This window comes from Poecilia formosa, unplaced genomic scaffold (genome assembly GCF_000485575.1).
Source record: "Poecilia formosa unplaced genomic scaffold, Poecilia_formosa-5.1.2 Scaffold27, whole genome shotgun sequence".
In the NCBI taxonomy this organism is placed as follows: Eukaryota; Metazoa; Chordata; class Actinopteri; order Cyprinodontiformes; family Poeciliidae; genus Poecilia; species Poecilia formosa.
This window is the reverse complement of record NW_006799966.1, coordinates 778,918-804,454: the sequence shown is the minus strand read 5'-3', so window position 1 is coordinate 804,454 and position 25,537 is coordinate 778,918. Positions and strand designations below refer to the sequence as shown.

Sequence of the window (25,537 nt, the reverse complement as noted above, 5' to 3'; positions counted from 1 at the left end):
CAGGTTCATACAAGTGCAAAGCGATGGTACAAATCACAGATTCAGTGAAGACAGCAGTCAGGAGGAGAGAACAGAGAAGGGAGGCAGGCGATTGGTTCAGGGAGGGGTGGATGTGACATGATTTACAATTACATCATTAACCTTGAGAAACGGAGAGGCCTCTTTGGCACAAACCGTCTTTCTGACAGAGTGCTACCTTCTGCATGCAGACAGACCCAATTCGCTCTTGAAAGCTGAGAAAAATAAAGCGTCAAGAATGCATAAGCGTGTTCAGTGATTCTCCCAACAAAACATCAACTGTGCCACACAGAGCTTAGGTTAAGGATTTCAAACTTGATTAAGTAAGAACAGTCACAGCTTCTTGTGCAACCGTACGTATTTTGACATAGACCTTTGTGAAGAAGTAAAGCACATTTCATAAAACATATTAGATCTATGAAGAATGTGCATCATTTGTAATCTGCTCTTTTTGTTTACACATTGATTGCTATGGGCTGTAGTTTCTAGTGGCATACTTGTTTACATCACAGTATGAGAGATCAGTGACTGCCCTAAGTGCTCTCATGATTACTAGCTGAATTATTTAAAAAAATGAGTTTGATTAAGCTTCTATTGGACACATTCACAAGCGACAGCAATGCTGCGGTGAGTGAATCTGCTGAGGGCAGATGGAGAGTCTGCATTGTGTAGCATGATAAAGTCTGAGATAGCTCAGACTTTGGCTGACAAATTCCTGTTTGCCAGCAAAACAAGGTTTCTTCTGGTTTCCTCTAGTTCTGGCATGAGAAGAAATGTTTAAGCCAAATGGTAAAACAAAAATATTTTATAGTTAAATTGGCCACTAACTGTAAATAGCATGTAAGCTAAATTGAACTACAAGGCAAAAATGTAAAGGAAAACTTCAGACAAAACCCAATTGTCTGTCATGTCATCTATTTCTGTACCTCCCATAAAATTTTAATAATATAAAATAGCCAACAATACTTACAAAATACAAATATTTACAAGCATTTGCCATTAGTAAGCAGTACAAACTATTACAAACCCTGCATAAAGTTTTCAAGTGCAGAGGTTGTTGATTCTGAAAAGATTTATTATAGTTTTGGCTCTTTTCTTTAAAAACAGTGGACGACACAAAAGGATCGCAGACAAAAAAATGACGAGAAGATAAAAATTTTCACACAAATCCTATTTATTAAACAAAACTGTTCAACATTTTAGTTTTAAATGTGTTTCATGTAAATTATATTTTAACATTTGAACATTTGCAAGTAAAATCAGAAGTTTAAAGCTCCCATGACAAATATCCGGTAGAAGACAATGAAAACACATTCACAGATAAAACGAGAAGAAAAAAAAAACACATTTATCTACCGGCACAATGACTCAAGGGATGCAGGCCATTCAGTCTTTTTAAAAGTGCATTACACAGCAGTCCTTCTGTAACCTCTTTAAATAGAAATTCTCATTTAGCATGAGTAAAATATAAAATGTAGTATTTAGAATATTTGGCAACATGTATTTGTCATTTAAAACATAAGATTTGCATAATTGTTTGAACATTCACTTTTTTCCACAATATTAAATGGGTTTTCAATCTGTGGGATGAACGTTTTAAATGTTCTGCTATTGAACATTAATCTAAGCAATAAATATCTACCTAAAAGGTCTACCCAGCGCAAAATAAAATATAAAATTAACATAAATCCCAACTTGCATTATTTTAGTTAAACTATTTTCATTTCAAACATGGTAGGTTAGAATATGGTCACACATAACACGTAATTTCAAAATAAAATAATTCAAAATCAAAGAAAACCATTAATGTAAATTTAAGAAAAATGCTGTAATTGTTTTTTTAGAGCATATATTCTTCAATCGTTCAAGTATCTCTTGAGAAATAAACTAAACGGGTAGATTAAATAGGATTTTTGTTTGTATGTTTCAGAGATCATTAAAGACCCAAAGCTTAACTCAAAGAGTCATTTAAAGAGACTAATAAAGTAAATGTTAATTAGGCTTTAACAGACAGATCCTAATAAAAGTTTAGGTAACAAACTTGACCTTCCTTTTTCAGTCATGTGAACTACTTTTCATCTTATAATAAAAAGATGTTAAAAGATCTGCTACATATCTCTACTGTTTGTTTGGTAACACTGTTCACTAGGTTTTAAACTGGTTTTTAACCATTTAGGAAATTTTAAGGCAGCTAGTTAAATTTTACATTTAGTTAAACCTTAGTTTACCTGTCCAACAGGTTTTTATCAGACTTATTGAAAACCTGAGGAAAGTAAATGTAACGTTATCCATTTAAGTTTGTATTCTTTCAGTTCCGGCCAGTGGCTCAAGTTCCTTTTACCTCCATTCAATATAGAGTATACTGCAAAGTTTAGAAAATGTTATTCTTGAAACATTTAGGAAACAACTGACAAGAAACTCTTTTTTAAACAGATATGTTTTATGATAAGGGAGCAGGATTATTACCAAGAGCGTTTCTTCCTCTAATAAAAACTACAAGTCACTTTTATGAGAACAAAGGCTATTTCAAGAATGTAAAAATAAAGTGTAAAAATGCCACATTTGCCCAGCCAGAATTACAACAAAAGAATGCTGTTTTTTATTCTGAAAGAATAAAAAAACTAAAAAAAAAAACAATAAACCTTGATAAAAAAAAAAAGCAATCAAAGAAAAAATATCCAAATTAATTTTCAAGTTCTAGGATCTTATTTTGAAAATTAGAGTTTATTTCAGGCTTTTTTAGACCCTGTAGAAACCCTGATGAAAATTTGACTGTAACAGACCGATTTACTCCTGTTTTTTACTTTCAATTTGTTTTTCTTAAACACAGAAAACATAACTGTTACAACACTACAAGTACTGTGGCAGAATTGCAGCCTATGAAACCCATTTATCCAAGTGTGGAGAACATACTTCATTTACCACAGAACTTCTTCTACAATACGAGTGAAATAAAAACCAACTTAGCCTCATGATAAACCAAACTACAGAACTACAGTTTCACTTCTGCAAAGCTGCCTATAAAAATCCTCATTGCTACATTTAATCTAGGTTTGTCGACACACTATTAAGATCAGTAACATTCTGCAGAGCAGAACAGTTCTTGTGAGTTGTTTGCAGCCTTTGTTCTTTGATAAGACCTCATCTGACGTTCAACGCCTCGTGTGCAAAACCGAGACACTTTTTAAATGCCACAACCTTTCACTGAGGCCGCTCCGCAGCTGAAGAGTCAGACCGCTTTACCTTGAAACAATCCGCGTGAATGTAAACATCTTGACACAGAAAGTCACATCCGCACCCGTTCTCCTTTGTCCTGGTTAGAGGAGGCCAGATTAATCGCAGACAACTGGCTTGGCAAGACTCAGATGATACAGCACTTTCTTTGAAATGAACCTAATTAACAAAAGGGATGTTTAGAGCGGGGAATGAACGGAGAGGATGGATAGAATGGCTACTGGGAAATTCACTTCTTCATTATTTTGCACCCCGATTTATTTACGGACGTAATGCCTTTTAATCCGTTTCCTACGATTTCTATTGATTCTGATTATTTTTTACATTAAAATTTGTTTAAAGATTTGAAACGTAAAACTGTGCCAAAAACAGCAAATAAACTTTCTTACATCGTTGTGCTGAACACTTGAAATACAAAATATCCATTAGATGAGAAGACAAAACGGAATAGGAGGTGGCACACGGTCACTGCGAAACGTCAAACTACAGACGGCACTATTTTGTATTTAAAGAAAAGAAAAAGGAGATCAGGAACCAAGAGCACAAGATTTTAAAGGCACAACACAGTGAAGAGGTGAACTGACCAGCACCCAAATACGTTACTAAGACTGACCTGGAGAAAGAGTTGTCAAAGATGAGCGTGTATTCTCCTGGGTTCCTGACTTTAAGCTCCCCCTGTATCGTCTCTTTGTGGGAATTACACCGAGTCAGAGGAATTAAAACCTATCGAAAAGACACTGTCGTTTAATTCACACAGAAGTTCACATGTTTTTGGGTTTTTAAAGACTCAATAGAAGAAGAAAATTAAGGGTAACATATAGTATAGTTTGAAATACGAATGGGTTTTGGCAACCCTGCCTGTTTCCAGATAATTTTGTGTTCGATCCATATTGATTCCAGACAAGCAGCTGTATGAGTGAATGTAAAACATTACAACGGAGGGAATACCTGCTTACCAACTCAATGCAAACAGAAACCTAAATTATTCTTACTTAAAGGCATTTTGTACTGGAGCTGAAGACCAGAGTTGTTGTCGTTATACAGACGACCATGTTTCTGACGGACTTGGAAAAGCTGACATTTTGCTTTGTTTAAACCTGCAACAACTGGTGCTCTTTAGCATCTGTTGTCACTGAAAACAGCTTTGCATATTTCTCTGATGGCAAACAGTTGCTGCAGCTAGACTGGAGCAGAATAATCATTTAGAGCCGTATTTTGGTCTCATTTTGAACTGCTGACGGAAACACTTTTTTAAATTATGTTAATGCCGTGATTACAGTACGTCTGTACCACAAGTGTGCTGAGAGAAAAAAACAGTACTGTAAAAGTTATGTCTGAAAAGCAAAACAATTTGCTTAACATCACAGTAATATTTTCAAATTATGACATAATTTTCATGTGATATGTATTTTAAAACGATCAATCAGTGTTACCTTGGCCTGCTCCAGCGGAGTCTCTGCACTCTCCCTATAGACTACACTGAAAGAGATGCTCTTTGGTTCCGAGGTGAAGGTCCAGGACACGGTGGGTCCAGCAGAAGTCATAGTAAAGGGGACAATGCTGTAACAGCTTGACTTGATGAAGAGCTCCCGAGAGCTTTCCCCAAATCCTGAGATGTCGTCCACCGTTAGGCGGACAGAGAGCCTACAGGCATACACACACAAGCAGTTCCCAAAGATATAGCATAGCAAACTCGCTAAACCACATTTTGAATTGATTTTGTAAAAGAAAAATCAGAAAGAAAAAAAAAATCCTGGACTCATTTCTACCACATAAATATGACAACCGCTAATTGGCAGAACAACCTTTCACTCCAATTAGAGCTGCAAGTCCCCACCAGGGTTTCACACCAAGAGACTAAATTGTTTGGCCTTTTCATTTTCAAAATACCTCAAGCTACGCCAAAATGCATGGAGTGTGCGAACATCAACTTTAAGTCATAGCAAGTGGACTTCTCCAGCTCTCCACAAAAATACACTCAACTTGTCTGCTGTGTTCTTTTGTTTTCAGAATTTTATGGAAACCATGTGTCATTTTTTTTTTTCCAGTACACAATTATAAACTACTTTGTGTGTGCAAGACATTAATCTCGATGAAATATATTGACGTTTAAAGTTATTAATTTGACAAATTGTGAAAAAACATGAAAGCAAGGCACTGGGTGTACCTTAGTGATAAAGTGGTTTACAGCCTAAAGGTCAGTGATTTTCAGTTCCTGCATGAACCTGAAGTCACAACCCGAGTGCAATATAGGCGAGTCCAATCTATTGGCTCAATAGAGTCGTAGTGCATTTCTATTGGACGGTAAAGTTAATGTAGGAAATATCGCAGTTGCAAAATGTCATACTTTAAGTGCAATGCATCAAAGTTTTGGATGCCATTAAAATCTTAGCATTGTTGGAAAGATTTTCTCTGCCTTTAATGCCCACACCAAAAAATAAAACGGTGGGAAACGTGAGATAAGAGAAAAGAAAAGAAAAGAAAAGAAAAGAAAAGAAAAGGAAACACTCAGGAAAACAAATTGCTTTAAAAATCATTCCCAAGTATATTGCATTACCTACAGATACAAAGTTTTAGTTTGCAAAGATGTTGCAACCAATTTCATTTAAGGAGATCGTCTGCAAAGGTCACAAACCAAAAGAAGGCAGCACAAGTCAAACAATGTTTGTCAGGAGTCCAAAAATAAATGTTAGTTTCAGTAGAAGGATTTAGCACATGGATCAGCAGCTTCTGGTTAAGGTAGAAAGTCCTGACTCCAGTCCAGGATTTTAGTTTTTTTGTATTTACCACAAACTAAACCTGCTGTGACCCAAACAAACACTCTTTCCTATGTAAATGGAACACAGTGTAGGTTTTCACTTCCCACTTCAGAGGTTATCCTCATTTAAAGAATACATTTCTGCCACTTCCGTTTCAAGAGAAAAGCCAACAACTTGTTGCGCGGTAAGCATATTGTACTTCACTCTTGGTTTTCCTGGGTAACTTTCACTGGAAGCGAAACTTACGTTAGTTCCCCAGACTTCAGCAGGCAGATCTCTGCATCCTGTACAGCGGTGCTCACATCCTCAGCATCCTCTGATGGAAAGTCTCCTGTGCTGGCACTGTTGTTTCTGAACCAGATAGAAAAAAAAACACACACAAACTTTGTAAACTTATCTATAGTGTAGAACCATTTCAAATAAGTTAATACAAACAAGATGACACATTAAGATTAATCTATAAGTTACGTAGGTTTGGTTTAGCTTTTTAACTAGGCATTCGCTGGTGACCGGTGTGAAGTTATCACAAGTTTATGATTTAAAAACGTTTTCAATAACATTGTTCCTATGACCTAAAGTTCTTTTTAATTAAATGCCAGAGAAAGTACTAGGGCAAATAGATACTTTTCACAAGCTATATGAAATATAATTACAATTTTATTAAATTGTTTTCAGGGCAGACTTGTATCAAATTTCCATGCATCTTTCCTGGTTTAATAAATTCAAAATAATATATATGTATTTCAAAATGGACAAAGTGCAATCCTTTTGTCCAGATCTATTGAAAACAGGCATTAAATTTCACAGTACTGTAAAAACCATATAGATGGATGAGGAAACATGGGTCAACAAGAGCAGCAGTGTTGCCAATGCAACAGCAGAAAACCACCTACATGAACCATCTCTAGATAAAGTGGACAAATGAAACATTCAAGATGTTAAAGCAGAGAATAGCTTAAATATACGACCCAGTTAATGTCCTTTGCTTTTATCTGTGTCTTTTGCAACACAACTTAATCTGAATTTTATCTCAAATATTTGAATTGAAGGAGAGTGAGGGCCCAGGTACCATACACGTGTAAATGTAAAATGTTTTTTTCTTTACATTTTATTAAATTTACACTAGTATTCATAATTTCTTTTGTTTGTGTGCTTGCTGCATCTACGATAGTTACAGTTGTGCTGCCCCCTGCTGGCCGTGTCCAGGAGAGCAGGCAGTGGTGAAAGAGTCATTGTCATAAACTCCGCTGACTTCCTCTTCTGTGATGATGTCGAAAACACCATCATCTGGCTTTTCACCTTCACCTCCTCCTAAAAACATAATCATCATGTTTTTACTGTTATACTTATTATACTGTTCATAAAGTGCATATTATCAAAATGTAAACCTACAGCTACAACCTTAAGACAGCGTGACTGTGTGAGATCATGTTTCACCTGCAACGCCAGCCATGGATCGGCCAGTCTGCAGCAAGCGGCTGAACGGAGACCCTGGTGCGTTGTGAGCAACCTCCACCTGTGGGTGGCGCTCGACCACTGCGCTGTGCTGGTTGTAACAGTCGGCACAGCAGCGCTCTCTGTTGCCGCCCTGCTGGGTGCTCACTGCGTTGCTGCAGCAATAGTAGCAGAAGGGACGCCCACACAGCCTGGAAATACAAATATAAAGATGGTATGATGCAGTATGGGCGACAGCTGTAGTCGGTTTAAAATGTAAAATAAAATGCAAGACTAACATGGTTGCATTTTACTATAAAGACAGTTGTACATGTAAAACTAAACATTATTTGGAATAATTACCTTCAAAAATTAAACACAAGCAGTTTTTATTACGGGGTCACTCTGTTTATGCATTGGAGGTCAAGCTTATGAAAGACTCAATTTACAAAAATTGCATGTTTCCTTTTTCTTTGGTTTTATATAAACAGATTTTTTTTTCAGTCACAATAGTCTTTGCCTTATAAGCAACCAGACTGATATCTCAGATTAATCAGTAAAGTTTGTTTTTATTAAATACTTTCAGATTCTTGTGATCCCCTGCAGAAATAGGACAGCAAACAACACATTAACAAAACTGACCACCATGTTGTGATACAACATGTTATGACAAAGATTAAGTTTATAAGAGAAGTGAAATACAGAAATAAAAACGTCAGTGGATTTCTGCAGAGCTCGTTTGACGTCGGTTCGTGTTTACTTTATCATAACTTGGTTTTTGCGGCAAGAGGTGAAAATTAGAGCGAAGTTCTCTTGCAGAACAAACTGAAGTGTTGCAAACAGAGAAAATGGTGGATTTCTTGCTTGAAACAAACTCAGTTAAATATTCATCTCCTGTCATGTGAAAAACACAGTGCTTTGCAGAAGCATTCATAGAACTTGACCTTTCCCCCCTCGTTCTCAGGTCACAACAATGAGGGTCAAGGCATGTTACTCGAATGCTATGTGAAAGATGAGATAAAAATCAATCCATAATTGTGAAGTGGAAAAATAGTAATCTAACTTGAAATCTTGAAAAGTGTGATATGCATTTTATTTCAACACCTGCTGCTCAAGTTCATTCTTGAGCGTCTGTGACCAACATTTCGCAAGTTTCTCAACTGGATTTAGATCTGAATAAAATTCCAAATATATTGCATCAGATCAAAAGCATTACATGGTAACTCTGTGTATAGTTTCATAGTTGTCCTGAGAAAATGAACAGAAAATGAACAACCCCAGACTTAAGTCAGCCTCCTTTCTTCCATTCTTGACCTGCATCTATCTTCTATTATCACCAGCTTCCCTGTCCTTGATGAAGTTGCCATTTCTTGGCAGATTTGCAGTTGCGCCTTTTTCTTTCCATTTATGGATATTGGACTGAGTGCTCTGCGAGATGTTCAACACCTAACATATTTTTAGAAACTAAACCTTGCTTGGAAACTAATTCTCCAAAGCTTTTTCTCCATCTTTTCTGGAGTGTTCCTCGGCCTTCACTGTACTGTTTGTTACTTGTCACTTTATATATGTATATATTTTTCCTTCAACTTCACAAGTACACACTATATTATGTGTTCTATCACAAAAAAATCCCACTGAAAAACACTGAGATGTGTGCTTGCAGAATGACAGACTGTTAAAACAAGTCACTAGGTTACAAATACTTTTGCATAGCACTATAGGATGGCAATTCTAATTGTCAAAAATGATGATAGTTGGTGTTCAATTCTCAGCTGCACATCTGACCTGCAGTTGTATTTGCGCAGCCACCAGCTGAACTGAGTGTGACAACCCAAGCAGTAGTTGACGTCCCTTTCAGTCTCCTCATCACGGAGCTTCTGCTCGAACTCCAGGGCATCAGACTTCTGCCACAGTGCATCTTTTTCTCTGAAAAAAAAAACAAACAAAAAAAACATAATGCACTGCATTTATAAGAGCCCCTTGAGGTTATTTACATGTTACATGGATACAAAAGAAAATGAACGGAAGACAAACAACAGCAAATCAAGAAAATGTCACTGAACATACGAGTAAAGATTTAGACTAATTGATTTCCTATACCTGATAAGCTCCACAAGTCTTTCCTCTAAATTGATTTTGGTGCGATAAAGATCGTCGAGTTCAGCGGCTGTCTTTAAATCAAAGCTCTGTTTGTCCTGTTTGACCCGCCGTAGATTTTCAGCCATCTCCTGACAGGCCCGCTGAGCTGCAGTCAGGCTCTCCTCAGACCTGCAACCAGCACGCATGCAAGGCCAACCTCAGCTCAAACAGTTTTCACTTAAATGTAATATTCAGTTTCAATTAAAAAAGGACAAAAAATAAATAAATAAATCATACAAAGCTCTGGATTAAAAATGTACATAATTAGAAACGTTTAATTAGAAGAGCTTCAAAGTGGCTTAGAATGTGTGTTGGGGAGTACAATATCTCACCTTGATAAATTTTCTTTCAGATAGATTATCTCATCTTCTTTCTGCAGGATGAGATTGTCTGACTCGGCCATCTGGATGTTTTTCTCCCCAATCTGTTGGCAATATCTCCGATTCTCCGCCTGCGTCCAGAACGGCAAAGCGAAGCATAAAGTCTGTGTTTTATGAGTTACGCTTGTAGCCGTGACATCATGATTACTCCAACTGCCAATTTACACGAAGCAACTGGAATTTACTGCAAGTAGTTTTGTTACAGTATTACTTTCTAAAGTTTGTGACGTAAACAGGTAGTAAATTTCATTTCCTCATATAAACTTTACTCTTGCACGGTAGTGTCTCTGTTGTTCTTTAAGGTGTGAGCCGTTCAGAAATCTTTTTCTTGGTTTTATGAAAACGCATAATAATTTAGCAGATTTCTACAAAATGAGAGTCAACTTCTGAAGCACAACTGACCTCCAGCTGCTTGACTTTGTTCTCCAGTCGGACTGTTTTCTCCTCTCTGTTAACCAGCTGTAGCTTCACATCTTCCAACTCCTCATTCACCCTCTGGAGGAGAATAAAGTTAGTGAATTAATGTGCTCAAAATGACAAAATGTTAAACATCAGCTGTCTTTATTAAGACAGCTGAAAGCACAACTAACAAAGAATAATTTTCATTTAGTTAAGTAGTAACATTAACATTAATTTCAAACAAGTGACAATAAATTACTAAATATATTCCAATAGGGTGTCTCTAAAAAAATTATTCTAACCTGATGAACATTTTAAATTTTTCACCATTAAATGAGAAACTTATGTGCAGCTTAAAACAAGGAAACCCCACAAAACTTAAAAAATTATGTGCATTTGTGCTGCACTTTTTTTTGCCCGTTCTTTTATTGTCAATAGCTTTGACTCATGCAGACTGGATCGGCTGGAGTCTCTGATATTTTCAGTTTTCAAGTCCCACAGAATTGTAGTTAAAGGATGAATACAAATGCAAACCACATTAGACTCCAGTTTGGAAACATGTTTCTTTTTCCTTTCTTCTCTCAGTTGTTTACTGGTTTGCGTGGATTCTAGCAGATGACACACTAAAATATATCGGTTGTAGACGGAACTGAAAAAGATAAGGGTATAAATAAATCTGCTATGTTTATTTATTTTTTTTAAATCGGTAGAATTATTCCACTGTTAAAATCTCCCTCGTCTTTTTTTTTCTTTTTTTTTTAGAAACACTGCAAACAGATTTAGGAAGAAAAGTTCACGTTTCACAGATGGCGGCGGATCGTTCTTGGTGTAACAAGAACATCACTGGATAAATAATCTAATAACGAGACTCGTCAGGCAGAATCTGGCAGGTCTTTAGATGCTGCAAAATGTTGAAGATATAAAAGTATCCAGTAACCTCTAACTACTTTTAAGAGAACTATTTTAAATACTTCCTCGTTTCTTGCTTATTGTGCATTTCAACTTCCTCAGTGATTCAACTGAATATGCTGCTCAGCACCGATTATTGACCTTCAAAATGTATTCCTGGTTAATGTATGGATGCAATTCTTCTCAAACACAAAAGAAACAAGAGAAAGTCACTAATGCATACCGCACTCCGTTTCAGTGTCTGACCTGGATCTGGTTTTCATGGTCCGTGGCTTGACTGCTGAGCTGGAGCCGTAGGGCCTGAATCTCTTCCTGGCTCGTCTTCTGTCCGGTCTCTGCCTCCTGCTGGGCTTCGCTCAGCTCCGTCTGGAGCTTCTGCCTGAGCAACAACAGATCCTCTTTGTCACGGAGTTGAGAGCAGAGCTCTTGGTTCTCCTGACGCAGTTGCTCCATGCAGGCGTTGAGCCTCTCCGCCTCCTGGGCCGCTGCCTCCTCCAGGTCCTGTAGTCGTGACGACAGGCCTTCCCAGCGCAGCCGAGCCTCCTCATTTTGAGCGGTCAGCATGCAGACGTGCACGCCGAGTTCTGCCATTTCTGTGTTGGCTCTGTGAAGGGCCTCCTGTGAGTCGCTGTTCTCCAGACGCAACGCTTCACAGCGCAGCTTCAGTCTGTCCAGCTCCTCTCTAGAGGCCGTTACCTCCGCGGCCAGCCCCACGCGGGCCTGTGCCTCGACATCGCGCTCCCGCACGAGGGCCTCCTCGCGCTCTCGAGATCTCAGAATCTCATCCACGTGCCGCCGGTTGAGCTCCTCCACCTGCGCCTTCAGCTGATCTGATAAAACGCGGAGATCCTCTCGGGAGGCCGCCGTCACCTCCTGCTGAGCCTGGGCCTTCAGCTTGTCCTCGTTTGCCACCAGCAGCTGCGCCCTGAGCTCCACCACCTCTTCTCGGAGCCTGGTCCCCTCCTTTTGGTTGAGCTCCAACTGGGCCTCAGCGAAGACCAGCCTGATTGGGGCCTCTTTGGTGTCCAACGAGGAGGCTTGATGTTCATCTTGAAGCTTTTGTGTTTTTTCATTGCTTTCCGCTGCTCCTTTTTCACGGTGCGAGGTCCCGCTCTCCAGCTCGCCCACTCGAGCCTGGAGGAGCGAACAGCTCACAGCCTGGGCTCTCAGGTTGGCCTCGGCTTCATGGAGCTTTTCAAGCAACTCCGCTTGGCCTCTTTGGGACCCTGTGAGGTTGTTTGCCAGCATGTCAGCTTTTGCATTGAGAAAGTCCAACTCCTGTTGAGTTGTAGTTAATTGCCTCTTCATTGAGGAATGAGTATTTAAAAGCTCTCCATTTTCCTGCTGTAACTTTTTCACTTGAGCATCTAACTCATCATTCTGGAGCAACATCTTTTGGAGAGTCTCTTCAAGTTGCAGGTTTTCATCTAAAAGCTTCTTCTCCCTGTCTTCAACGGTCATCGTTGCAGCTTCTACTCTACCCTTTAGCTGCTTCTCAGAGGCTTTTAAAGCAGCCAGCTGGTCCAGCAGGGCAGCCCTGGCTGCAGTCAACTCTGAAACATTTGCCTCAGCCCTCCTGACTGTTTGGAGAAGCTCTTTGTTTATTTCCATTAGATGACTGCATTGGTTTTTGTGGTCCACGTGATTTTCAGTATCACTACAGATGGAATTACTATCATCAGTTTGGAGGCACAAAGACTCTGCGTCAGCATTTAGCTTCTCTAACTGTTCCTCCAAATGCTTTATTCTTTCTGAGTGAGCAGCTAGGTCTTTCTCTCTAGTTTTTAGAGTTTTCCTTAACTCCAACATCTGACCCTCCAATTCCTCGTAGCTCATACCACATCTTTGTTCTACCTCTTCTTGCAACCTTTTTCGCAGTTCCTCTGCCTGGCGCTCCCTGCTCTCCAGAGAGGCTTGCACGTCCTGCAGCTGGGCTCTCAGGTTTCCGGTCTCCTTCTCTTTCAAAGTCAGCGCCCCCTGAATTCGACCAACTGCACTCTGTAGTTCCTCCAGCCGTGCAAGAGCCTCCTCTCGTTCGACGTGCGCTCTGGCTTTGACTTCGTCAAGCTTCTCCTCGGTATTCCTCAACTTTTCTTCCCTGAGTTTCAGATCTTCAGACAAATGTTCAGAGTGTCTGGCTGTTTCCTCTGCCTCTCTTTTTGCCTCCATCCGCTCCTCCTCTGCAGTCTTAAGTCTTTCTAAGAGTTCTTGGATCTTCCAGGCTGTGTCACAGTAGCTGGCTGTTTGTTGTCCCCTTTCATTAAGAGACTCATCCAATTTAGAAAAGAGCTCCATGTTTTTGCTCTCGGCGGCTCTGAGTCTCTCTTGTAAATCTTTCTGACTCTGGACTCGATTCAGTCTGTCTTCATTACCGGTTTCTGAGTTACACCTGGCAAGGACCGACGCTGAATTGCCGGACGTCTGAGCCGATAACTGACCTTGAAGGTCTTTGACGACACCTTTCAGCTCAGCAGCCTCCTTGCTCAACTCCTGCACATGTACCAGAAGCTGCTGCTGTCTGAGCTCGGACTGGTCAAGTTCGATGCGCAGATTTTCGGCAATGTTGCAGGAAGGATGTTCTCCCAAATCTCCAAGTTCTCCAAGCAGACTGTGACTTACGTCTGGGACCTGAAGGCACTCATGCACCTACTCAGAACATTGAGATGGAGAAAAGAAATCTCTTGTTAAATGCTGTAAAAATAAAAGAAAAACGGTTATATTTGACCAGATATTTGATTCCAGTTTTGTTCATTAATGGGAAACAAAATGAAATACCTGGGAATGTGAAATGTTGCCGACCAGACTGTTGATGCTGGAACAGCGACTTGGAGGCTTCCACAAGAGATTTTGTGAAGCAGCTCCTAAGGTTCTCCTTCACATAAAAAGAGGGAAAAAAACTGATGATTACTTTTAGAAAGATAAGCGAAGTTTAACTCTTTGTCTTAAATACACTTCTAAATAAACCACCAGGCTAGACACTTCAAATACACATTTCAAATACAAAGTACTCCATGTCCTAAATTTTAAGTGACCAAAAAAAGTGCACAGTATTTCAACTGCAAAAGTAGGTAATTTGTATGTGTCCATTAATTTCTAGAAAACTCCTGAGTTATTTCAGAGTTACTTATTAATGTTGTATTAATGTCATTTTATCCTACTACCACAGAGGAAACCAGCCTGCAGATTATGTTTTCTGCACAACAAGTGCAATGCAAAGCAACGGATGCAGTGATCAAAATAATTTCACCTCTGGATTCTAGAGCATAATAAAATCATATTTCTCGACTTGTTAATCCCATTAAATAGGTGATGGTGGAACATTATTATCCTTTGGCAGCGTAAGTGCAAAGCAGATACGAAACAAAATGAATGGTGTAGTAGGTTAACCTAAATCGCCACAATGATTCAGTTTCTTGCAGAAGAAATGAACTGGAATTTGAACAGCTGCTTGTTTTCAAAGCTAGCATGAGAGTGGAAGCCAGTAAGAAAACTTCCCCAACTACCACTACAACTACCATCAAGAGGTGTTCAAGTTGTATACAAGAAACAACAATCAGAACCGAAAACTTGTTGTCAACCACTTATGAAAATGTAAAAGCAGAAATTGCCTAGTAAACTGCAGACAGAGTCATCTGAAGAAATATATGCAAAGAAAATGTTTGTGAATCCTTTAAATCATTGGTGAATCCATCTTACAGGTTTTAGCTTTGTTTGCCCTTAACTATATCTTAACATTAACTACATTGTAAAGCAAAATATGACCACTTTAAAAACTTATCACTGACTGCAAAATAGGAGAAATAATTCAATAAAGGTGCAAACAAGAGAAACAAAGATCAGGGCTTAAGTACAAGCAGAGCACTCAGACAACAGGGGACATGTGGATTTGCTAAATGACTGGAAATTTGTGTTGTACTGTGAAATACTGGTGACATAGTCTGTAATTCACCAAGAGTTTTCATTTGTTCCAATAAAGCGAAATGCAATTTCCCAATACTTCCAGGTCTTGCACAGTTAACTGCAATGATTCTTTTTAAACATCTTAAACTAACAATGTAGAAGTATTTATAAACTCAAGATGAGCAAACATATTTTTGCTTTTCCCTACATGAAGCTTTCTCACTACTAGCTTCTAGCAACAAAAGCTTCACCAAACAAATGTAATGTATGCAAATGTAGATGCAAGCGATACCTTGCAAAGGAAGGCCAATCTGCATCAAGGTCGTAACCTCTGGCAGCCACGTCAAATTGGATCTGGTTCAGCTCATAAAGGTCGTTGATTATTTCAGCTGTGATGTAGGACTTGAGGAAGGGACTCCGGGCATAATACCAGTCACTGCATTTCCAGGACACGAATGAAGATAAGTGAAGTAATATGTAGGATGCACACAATTACTTTCTAGTACCAACATGATGTTATCATTCCTGGTAAAGCAATATGCTTTATGCTACTCAGCTAGGAAAACAAACAAAAACAATTGAATGAAAGTGAGCTGTCACTGGAACACATGAGAAAAGGGATTGTGTGGCAAACATCAAAAACATAGAGATATGAAAAATATCCTCATTCAAATCATGGTGGCACATCAAAATAGACATTTTAGAAATGCTTTCTTTACTCATGTGGTTTTCAATCTGTTGCAAGGATCACACCAGAGACACTTGTGGTTGTAGTGGCATCCTGAGGATATTATAGTGTAAAGATAAATGCAAATTAATTGCTAGGCTCTTGCAGATAAAAGGAAAAGCTGTTGAAGCACATTGCTATTGTCAAAAACACTTAAAAGAGAAGTGCGCTGAAGTTTCACTGCTTCAGGAAACAGGAACAAACACCGCTGGCTGCATATGCTGCATTTCATGTACCTGTTTTGCCATTGTCCCTACAAAAGGAATTCTGAATTACTGAATTACTTAACAGGCATTTCTTTCAACTAAAATGCAAACACATAAGAAAGTGTAACAGCGCAACAAAAATCATCCTAAAAAGATACTATACACCACCCAGTCGATTAAAAGGTCAAATGTAAATAAAACAACTTCAAGTTTAAAGGAAGCCAGGAACTGAGAATGTATACTGGGATGTAAGGTTAAGGTTGTGTTGTCATAAAAAACAGAAACAAAACGTAAAATTGGGAATGGAAAGTAAACAGTTCCCGAGAATGAACCTAGAAACTCAGTGCGACCCCAGCCCCGCCTTAATGGAGAAAAACCACACTAAGTAACAACAGGTACAAGGCGATAAACAGCAGCACAGCATTTAAGACTTATCTGACCTTGTAACCTTCTGATTAATGAAACACTGCTGCAGAGTGTCTGCAAGACGCTGGTGGACAAGGGAGTAACGGATGAAGGCCCGTCCTTTTCCCAGCGATGTCTTCAACTGAGAAAATAAAAACATGCATTTTATTATGCCACCACAGATACACAACCAAGGGACACATCAGACAGGACAGGGAACAGGTTACGGAGACGTTTAAGACAGAACCTGAGCTATTTTGCATTGAACCTAAAAGAAAATTGCAGTGGCAACCAGAGTTTAGACCGGGCCAAAACGTCCAACCCGACTCTCAAGCACGTACTTTAGGAAATCTGAATGCAAATGAACAATTCTCTTCTCTTTTTTAATCTCTAAAACATTTAGAAAACATGTTTCTCTTGCTTCTACGTTACATTTATGCACTATTTTGTATTTGTGTATCAAATCCAAATAAAACACTAATGTTTGTGGTTGTAATCTGGCAGAATATTACATTCAAGAGCATCGGAAACTTTTCCAAGGCACTACATTTTTTTAACACCTAACATTCTTTTGGTTAATATCAATAAATGAGATTTTGTATTTGATGAAAATTTAAACAAAGAGAAAATAGCCCATAAAAAACTATTGTCAGCTGATGAAAGACTTTACGTTTTTTCCTGCATTTGTGATGCATGCAATGTCTACAAAACATAGAATTCCAACTGGGAATTATTTGCTTTATAACTGATCAACTGCAGAAATTGTTCCCTTGTAAATTTTCTCATAAAATCATTTATCTTTTAACCATACAGTACACAGAAGTAAGCATGCAATCTATGTTAAATAAAAGACTCTGAAAGCATTAGCAGATGGAAGGATCTTAAGTAAGACGACGGATACAACAATCTAGCAGACGGACACCAGCTGGAGTTCTTGGACTTGTTCAGAGTTCGCAATCAAAAAGTAAAACTGAAGTAAGAAATCTAAAAGCCCACAAGAATTTATTAGTAATCACAGATCAAAAAGTATTTAGCTTTAGTGAAAAAAACAACACACACTGACCCGTGCAGATCTTTAATTCATATCAATGTGTTTTGATGATACATCAAACATATTTTTTTTATGTGACATAATATCTGATCAAAATGCATGTTAGATTGTACGAAATAAACAATAAATGTAATGTGGTAACAACTTTTAATAGATTATGACTTGACATCTCTCTTTGTGCCACAGACTGAATCACACTGAATATTTTAGCAAGCAGTGTGGACAAAACAAGCAATTTAGAAGGTTTAAATTGGAATGATGCATAATTGTTTTTTAAGCATCAGCAGCAGTTTAAATAAATGGCAATAAGCATAAAGCAAAGTTAAAAAAAAAAAAAACCTATGAAAGCAATTGCACCATAATCCTGACAAATAATATACATTATTTGTATATTATTTGCAGTGGCAAATATTAAAGAAATGTAATATTGAGCTATTTCAGTGCTTTTCAATTCCATTCCTCAACCCCCCCCCCTGCTCTGCATGTTTTAGATGTGGCTCTACTCCAGAACAGCTGATTCAAATGATTGCATGACCATCAAGTACTGCAGAGACCTGTTAATCGCCAAAATATTGAATCCAGGTGTGTGGCAGAAGGGAAACACCTAAAACATGCAGGGCAGGGGGGCGTGAGGACCGGAATTGAGAAACACTGAGCTATTTTAAAGTTGAAAACTCAACCTATCAGAAAAAAACATGCACATTCCACAATATGTCTTTAGCCAAATGATTAATTAAATGATTAAGAGATTTTGTAGGTTGGTAATTCAGCAGTAGCACACCTCTAAGAAACAAAGTTGCCTTAGGTCACCAAAACCTAAAGGCAAATAAAACAAATCTACAACTTGAATTTTTTAATAGTCATACAATGAATAATTTAAATACTGTAAAAAATAGTGTAATGCCAATCTTAAAGCTCACCACAGTGACTTCCAAGCACAAAACATGAGAAAGGAAGAAATTGCAGAAAGATGTGAGAGTTGCAGCAACTAGCAGTATCTTCTAGTCCTCCTGGCTAACAGAGGATTACCTACATGATTAAACAGTCACTGTGTATCTGGACGAGCACATGTGACGCGTGCCGTGGCTGGACGGGGGCACAGACGCTGTGTGGATGTGCGTGTACGTACATGTGTGTCGCATGGGAGGATTACCTCAGGGATGGATTTAACGGAACGGATGCCATCGTTAGCTCCTTTGATCTTAATCAGGCAGTCGCAGAAGTAATCCCAGTAGTCTTTTCTTTGGCCAAGAAAGGTTGTCTTCTCTTTCTGGTCAAACTGGGTCACATAAAACAGTAGCATGTTAAAATATCCTCAGTGTGAGATGGATTATCAAACAGCTCTGTGCTTTAAATGTGGACATTTAAAGCACATTTAAATTCTGTTTATATCAAGTCGATCCATGCATACCCTTTTTCCACTTCTATCCTTCGACATCATATACTGTAATTTTGTTGGCATTAAACAAACATATCACGTAATCGTGAATCCTGAAAAGTACAACCCAAATAATGTATATCCACATGTTTATCATTAGCTTATAACACAGGAAAGTTTATGATTTATGATGTATTTAGTACCATTCATAAGGACATAAGCTCTAAGTAGCTGCCCTGTTCCTGAAGAAAAGTTTCCCACTTAATGACACTGCCATCACCATGTTATATGGTGGAGATGCTACTTTTTTTTCTTTTCTGTCAAATAGCATTTTGAATGTAGGCAAGACATATTGGTTTTGGTCAATTATGAGTTTTTTAGTTTCCTATTAAACTCTAGTTTTAGTTTTCAAAAGGGTGTCCATGCTTTTACCCGTCACTGTACATAATACAGAAAATGAGGAACTTGGATCTGCATGATTGGAAAAGCCAAAATCATATTGGCTGCTGTCTTTTACAAATGAAAATATTTCTTTAGCATGTCAAGATGATTGATCAATCTCACAAATAAGCTAAAAATAGTATCAAAACAGAACTGTAACAATTGTTTCCTCCGTAATGGTTGTGGGCAATCATTGTATTGTCTCATGTTTAGATCCCAATCTGAAATATTTCTGTCTGTTACACTGTAAACAGTTGACATGTCTGTAGTTTAAGCTAAATTTTAATCAACAAAACTTAAAATTCAGAGACATAAAACCCCTCTTATATGTTCTTAGAATAACTAAAAGTCCTGAAAAACTCATCGGGGTCACTTTAAGAATTACAACAATGTCTGTAGGGGTCTCCAGATTTTGTAGTTTTTTTTTTGTTTGTTTTTTGTTTTTTTATTACTCGGATCATTTAATAGAGAAACTTAAAACAAATCAATACGTGCCATATTGTGGAGAGACACCTTACCTGCAAAAGGTATTCAAGCTTATAGAAGAACTTGTGCAGATTAGCACTGTCATCTGTTATAGGTTCATTACACTCCTTGTGTTCTTTAGTCAACTCCATCACAGCATCTGTGTTAAAACAGTAAGAGCTGAATTACCATATACCAATAAAAAATAAGATTTAAAGAGAAAAAAAAATTGAGCAATTCCATTTTTTTTAATTCTGCAGATTAAAAGACATAAAAGACAAAAACAAAACCTGCTGCAGGTTCATTAATACATACAACACCTGTAAATCCAAAAGAAAACAAAATTTAAAATGATCCCTAATTATGCAGCAAAGCAGTATGTTTCTAACCTCTGTTTGACTTTAACACCATGAAAAGAGCATTAAAGCTCATGTTGCTGTTGGTTTATCCATGTGTACATTAGAAAAGATAAAAGGACTCAGTAATGATGAACTGAATGATCAAGCGGAAAAAAAAAAAAAAATCTGTGTCTGAAATGCCCATTACTGATCTTTGGCCAATTAACTGCTCCACCTTCAACAAAAACCCTATTCTTCAAACCTTAAGCAACACATTATTTGATACACATGCTATTAGCCAATACATTCTTCAACTGGGAAAACCTGCAACACTACAATCACTTAGATTTTATTTTGACAACTGCCATGGACTAAATTTGCTTTCGTAGCCCATTAATAATAATACTAATCTGCATATTAGAAGCAGTACTACTGTTTTGTAGTAGTCTTCTTGTGTAAATGTAAACATTCGTACATGTACTTGTTCGTGTACGAATATGTCAAGGAACATGAAACCATATTAGACATGCGTATTAAGCCTCTCAATGCAAAAATATGTCATCTGAAGGAAACAAGCTCAATCCACAAAGATGCCATGCAAAATAACCTAAACCTTCTACCAGAATTAAACACCACATGACAACATCCTCTGTTCTCAATGTCACTGGCTAGAGCTGTTTCTAAGGCAGAAGGGGAAATTACTACATTATAATTACAATTGGATAAAAACTTACACAACTTAATATAAATCTGTCTCTATGCTTGTATTTTATTAAAATGATCAGAATATCAATTTCTGGCAATGACTTTAATCTATTTTTGTATTTTTCTGAGGATGACGTATTTTGTTCAATTGACATATCAAACAGTCGTATTTGTAATATGTGTGTGTGAATATATTAATTACCGTGTAGATCTCTGATTATCCTTTGCAGCTGTTTATCTCCAACCGATGAAGAGGAGGCCATTGTGAGGGGATAAGGCTGGCAGACAGGGACTTCATAAGGAATAAAAAAAAAACATATTCAGGCTCCTTTATTGCGGCTCACAGTCGGAATTAATGTAATGCTTTCCCACTCGAAAATCTGAATGTCATCTCTGACATTCAGTGTGTTCACTACAGATTAAACAAACATTTAAGAAATATATATCCACAGATTTATGTGCATTGGGATGCTGTAGCTGAGCAAAGTTAGCAAAGTCCTCCTGCTGTTGGGAGGCAGAAAAACAACGACGACAGCTGACCGAATCTCACTGTGTGTTGATCTTATCACATAACACTGGCACACAATTTAACGTGATTTGAAATCAGAATAATGCCTGATAACACTAATAAACAGCTTTGAAACGCAACATAAACATCGACTAGTCAGAGCTGTGTCTGAGCATGCACCTGCTCCAAGCTATCAACTTCCTGCTGATTTTATCAACATTTCCGTAATTTGTGTCATTAGTTTAACTAAAATTATCAAAATGACGCATTCTCAATAAAAATACAACAATATAAAATACATACCCGATAAGTATAACTGTCCGTAACGTCTAGTTTCTTGTTGATTCAGCCAAAACAAAACCTTGCTGGCTCTGCAGGCGGGCTCAAGAATTACTGACAGACTGATTGACCAATCAGCTCAATGGAATTGTAGTTTGGCTGAGAGGCATACATGATTGCAGAAAATTATTTATTTATTTATTTATTTATTTATTTATTTATTTATTTATTTATTGAACCATTAAAATCCACAAAAGGTTGAAAAAGAGAAGATATAAGTGTTATTTGGCAAAAACACAGAATTAAATAAATGACTATAGAAGCCTGAAAAAATAATTCAAACTAAATATTTTATTACCACTAATAATAATAATAATAATAATAATAATAATAATAATAATAATAATAATAATAATAAAGCTGTATGTAGCCCTTCTTTTCAGCAGGGCTTCATTAAAAATATTTATGTCTCAGTAAAATACACAGCAGGTCTGGAAACTAAAGACTAACTACTGGAAGTCATTCACAACTGAATAGTGTTTTTATTTTTTTCTGTTCTGAAATGATACAGGTAACAAAGAAAATATGTGGTTTCTGTTCCTCTTTGATTTCTACTTAAGGTGAGACCTACTGCCCAGTTCTTCACCGCTTTTGGTCCCAACAATCCTTTGCATCATTGTGCAGGTGCAGTATGTTTCTTTATATTATTCATGTTTTTTCCTCTTTTATATTTGTAAGATTAAGGGTTACATTTTTATGCATTTTAATTGCAATACTTTAGGTATCAGCAAGTGAAATTCAAGTTGTCCTGAAAATGTTGAAAATGAAAGACTTGATTTTTATCTATTGCATTACTTTTCCATATAAATAAAATGTATTCAGCCAAATATGTTAAATAGGTAAACTGTGTTTAAGCAGTAAAACATTTCTTGGCTCTGACTTGTGTATTAACTAACTCGTGAGATATGACAGTAGCCAGTTTAATTTTCACACTTCCACCCATCTACTGAGCAAAACTATATAATGTCAATATTATAGATAAATACATTATAATATTTTGCTTTTCTACACACAGCCATTTACAAATCCCTTTCATTTAAGTTTATATGAGACCTCATTTCTATGCGCTGTCAGGGTTTGAAATGAGTCAAATTCATTGTTTGTGTTTCACAGTAATTATGATCTCAAAGCAAAACGAGACTAAAAGAAAAAAAAAACATTAGCCTCTCTCTAATTTGTTTACTTCTACATAGACAATATAGTGCAGAAAAGAACATCCAGATCTCACCTCTACCGTGTAGAAGCATAGTCCATTTCTTACTTAGTATATTGGAGAGATTCAGACATTAGTGAGAGAAAGAAAGTTCCACATACTAGTTTACATAGAAAGAAACAAGCAAATTAAAAAGATACCACAAATTAAAAGGAAAATCACATTTTAATTATCTAACAAATCTTTTTGTGTATTTAGACTCCTTACCTGCTGGAGGAAGATGGACACATATGAAAACTTCACGGAGAGCGAAAATGGAAACCTTTATGAATATACCACTGATTACGAGGATCAAACATGCAACCAGACAAGTGTGATTGAATTTGGAGCCACATTGACTGTGTCTTTTTTCTCTTTCGTGATATTATTCAGTCTTTTTGGCAACATCCTTGTTCTTGTTATTCTGTTCAAGTACGAGAATGTCAAATCCATCACCAATACACTTATCCTGAACTTGGCTGTGTCAGATCTCTTCTTCACCTTAGGGCTACCCTTTTGGGCTTACTACTACATGCATGGATGGACATTAGGAGAGCCTGCATGCCAAGTCGTCAACTTTATTTTCTATGTTGGCTTCTACAGCAGCGGTTTCTTCCTCATCCTGATGACAATTCACCGCTACATAGCTGTCATAAATCCTCTGTCTAGCATTGTATCAACTACAGGCCCTTCTGGGATTTTCACAAGTTTCATTGTTTGGTTGATTAGTATCTTGGCAGCCAGTCCCGTCTTCATCTACATCAAAGTAAAAGATGATGATGGCTCAAGTCAAACATTCAAGAAATATTGTGGATATGGGGACTCCTTTTCTTCAAAGTTGGGAATCTATGAACAAAATGTTCTCTTTGTCCTAACAGCCTACGTGTTCGTGTTTTGCTATTCTCAGATCATTTACAGGTTGCTGCGTCCGACTGCCCAAAGAAGAAGAAACAAAACTGTCAAACTTATTTTCGTTCTTATGGTTGTCTTCTTCTTGGGGTGGGCACCTTATAATGTTGTAATGTTTCTAAGGTCATTTGCTTATGGGAACCCACCAAATACATCTGATGATTCTGAAATCAAAGCAATTTGTGAACAACACATAAACATGGAATATGCCATCTCCATCACCCGACTCCCTGCCTTTTCGCATTGCTGCCTCAACCCTGTGTTTTACGTGTTTGCAGGAGTTAAATTCAAAACCCATTTAAAAAAACTGCTGCAGAACTTGGGTCATAGAAACAACAGCATCTCCAACAGAGTGAGCAGGATCACAATCACGTCTGTAACCAGCAACGAAGTATCCACGTAACTGCAGAAATATACAAATTCATGGATTAGTATTTGAAAGCATGAAACCTCCATTTAAATTCAAATCAAATTTAAGTAATCCTTTTTTATTTTGCATCATTTACATAGAGGGAAAATACAATATTTGTTTTTAATTTCAGACATAGTGGAAACTGTTTGTGCCTCTAAGATTTAACAACTGGACTTTTTTTATTATTGAAGACTCCTCAATATGTAAATGATCCTAGCTATTACAAGCTAAACTTAAATGCTTTTAATGAGTCTTTGTCCAATTAATCCATACTAAATATTTTTAAATGCACCTCTAATTTTTTTGTCTACTTGTACTGTGACATGTAATAGAAAAGGTTTGGAAGGGAACATATGTGGCAAAATAAAATGGGTTTATTACATAAAAAAAAAATTCCATCAGTTTTTATTAAGTGATTCTTTGTTACTATTTAATCAAGCTATTAACTACTTGATGATGTTCTTAGATGGATGAAAAGTTGTTGTAATGTAAATAAGCAATGGTTGGTTTCATGTACCTGTAAACTGCTTTGTTTTAGTTTTTTCATAGTGCACTTGTACCATACATTTAGAGTATTTTGTTCATTCTGTGCTTGTACCATACATTTAGAGTATTTTGTTCATTCTGTGATGTAAACTGATGTTAGTCACCTTAACTGTACAAACGTTTGTATAAACTATGACAGAAACAAGGAAGTTGAACAAGAATGAAGCTGAATCAGAAGATTCTGTCCACCTGATGCGAAATTCCCATATACATATATATATGTGTATACTTTCTAATTATTGTATTACTGATCTCTTGTTGAAGTTCAAATTAAATAAAACTGTTGGTAATCTTGCCTCCTGTAATTTGTATTCTGCACAAGCAGATCTTATGATGATTGTTTCAACATATAATATAATTTTTATTACATCAACACTAATTTAGTATTAAACAGAGCAATAACAGAATTATATGAATTATATTATATGAATCCTATTATATTAGGTCACTGGTCAATTTACTTTAAACACCAAGGAAGATGTTTCCTGATAGATATACCATTCCACTAGATGCCAAGTCAAAAAGTGGCTTTTTGGTATCTACCAGACCAGAACAGCTGCATATTCAGTGGCTCTCAAAATACCTGTTAAAATCCCAAAATTTTAATATGACAAATGAGACAAATAAGTAATTTAAAACTTTTTGCACTCGTCAAATTATAATAACTGACTTTTATTCAGCAAAATTCAACTTAAAAATAAGCAGTACGTAGGAAAAAAGTAGAAAACACCATAAAGGTGTAA

At 37.1% G+C, this 25,537-nt stretch overlaps 2 protein-coding genes across 3 annotated transcripts; one reads left to right on the top strand and one right to left on the bottom strand.

The window, feature by feature from the left end:
* Positions 1–1,862: 1,862 nt before the first annotated feature.
* Positions 1,863–21,792, bottom strand: fyco1b (FYVE and coiled-coil domain autophagy adaptor 1b). 2 transcript variants are annotated; one of them, XM_016669671.1, is made up of 18 exons: positions 21,700–21,792; positions 21,091–21,180; positions 19,899–20,005; positions 18,715–18,840; positions 16,546–16,652; positions 15,465–15,608; positions 14,048–14,144; positions 11,519–13,918; positions 10,367–10,459; positions 9,917–10,035; positions 9,546–9,713; positions 9,231–9,371; positions 7,449–7,657; positions 7,187–7,322; positions 6,258–6,362; positions 4,686–4,896; positions 3,866–3,975; positions 1,863–3,411 (listed from the first exon to the last, which is right to left on the bottom strand). In XM_016669671.1, the coding sequence occupies exons 2-18, from the start codon at positions 21,149–21,151 to the stop codon at positions 3,351–3,353; spliced, it is 4,395 nt and encodes a 1,464-aa protein (XP_016525157.1). In that variant the 5' UTR covers positions 21,152–21,180; positions 21,700–21,792; the 3' UTR covers positions 1,863–3,350. The 2 variants fall into 2 exon arrangements, with proteins under 2 accessions (XP_016525157.1, XP_007548616.1); XM_007548554.2 differs by having other exon boundaries at positions 21,091–21,166.
* A 527-nt stretch (positions 21,793–22,319) lies between these two features.
* LOC107835848 (chemokine XC receptor 1-like) lies at positions 22,320–25,081 on the top strand. The gene is made up of 2 exons (XM_016669651.1): positions 22,320–22,359; positions 23,147–25,081. The coding sequence occupies exon 2, from the start codon at positions 23,169–23,171 to the stop codon at positions 24,237–24,239; it is 1,071 nt and encodes a 356-aa protein (XP_016525137.1). The 5' UTR covers positions 22,320–22,359; positions 23,147–23,168; the 3' UTR covers positions 24,240–25,081.
* Positions 25,082–25,537: the final 456 nt, after the last annotated feature.

Coding starts and splice junctions, on each gene's coding strand:
- fyco1b (XM_016669671.1), bottom strand. CDS start 21,151: ATGGCCTCCTCTTCATCGGTTGGAGATAAACAGCTGCAAAGGATAATC. Junction 6,363..7,186: donor CAGCAGGGGGCAGCACAACT/GTAACTATCGTA, acceptor TATCTGGTTCAG/AAACAACAGTGCCAGCACAG. Junction 3,412..3,865: donor TTTGACAACTCTTTCTCCAG/GTCAGTCTTAGT, acceptor TTTGTTAATTAG/GTTCATTTCAAAGAAAGTGC.
- LOC107835848 (XM_016669651.1), top strand. CDS start 23,169: ATGGACACATATGAAAACTTCACGGAGAGCGAAAATGGAAACCTTTAT.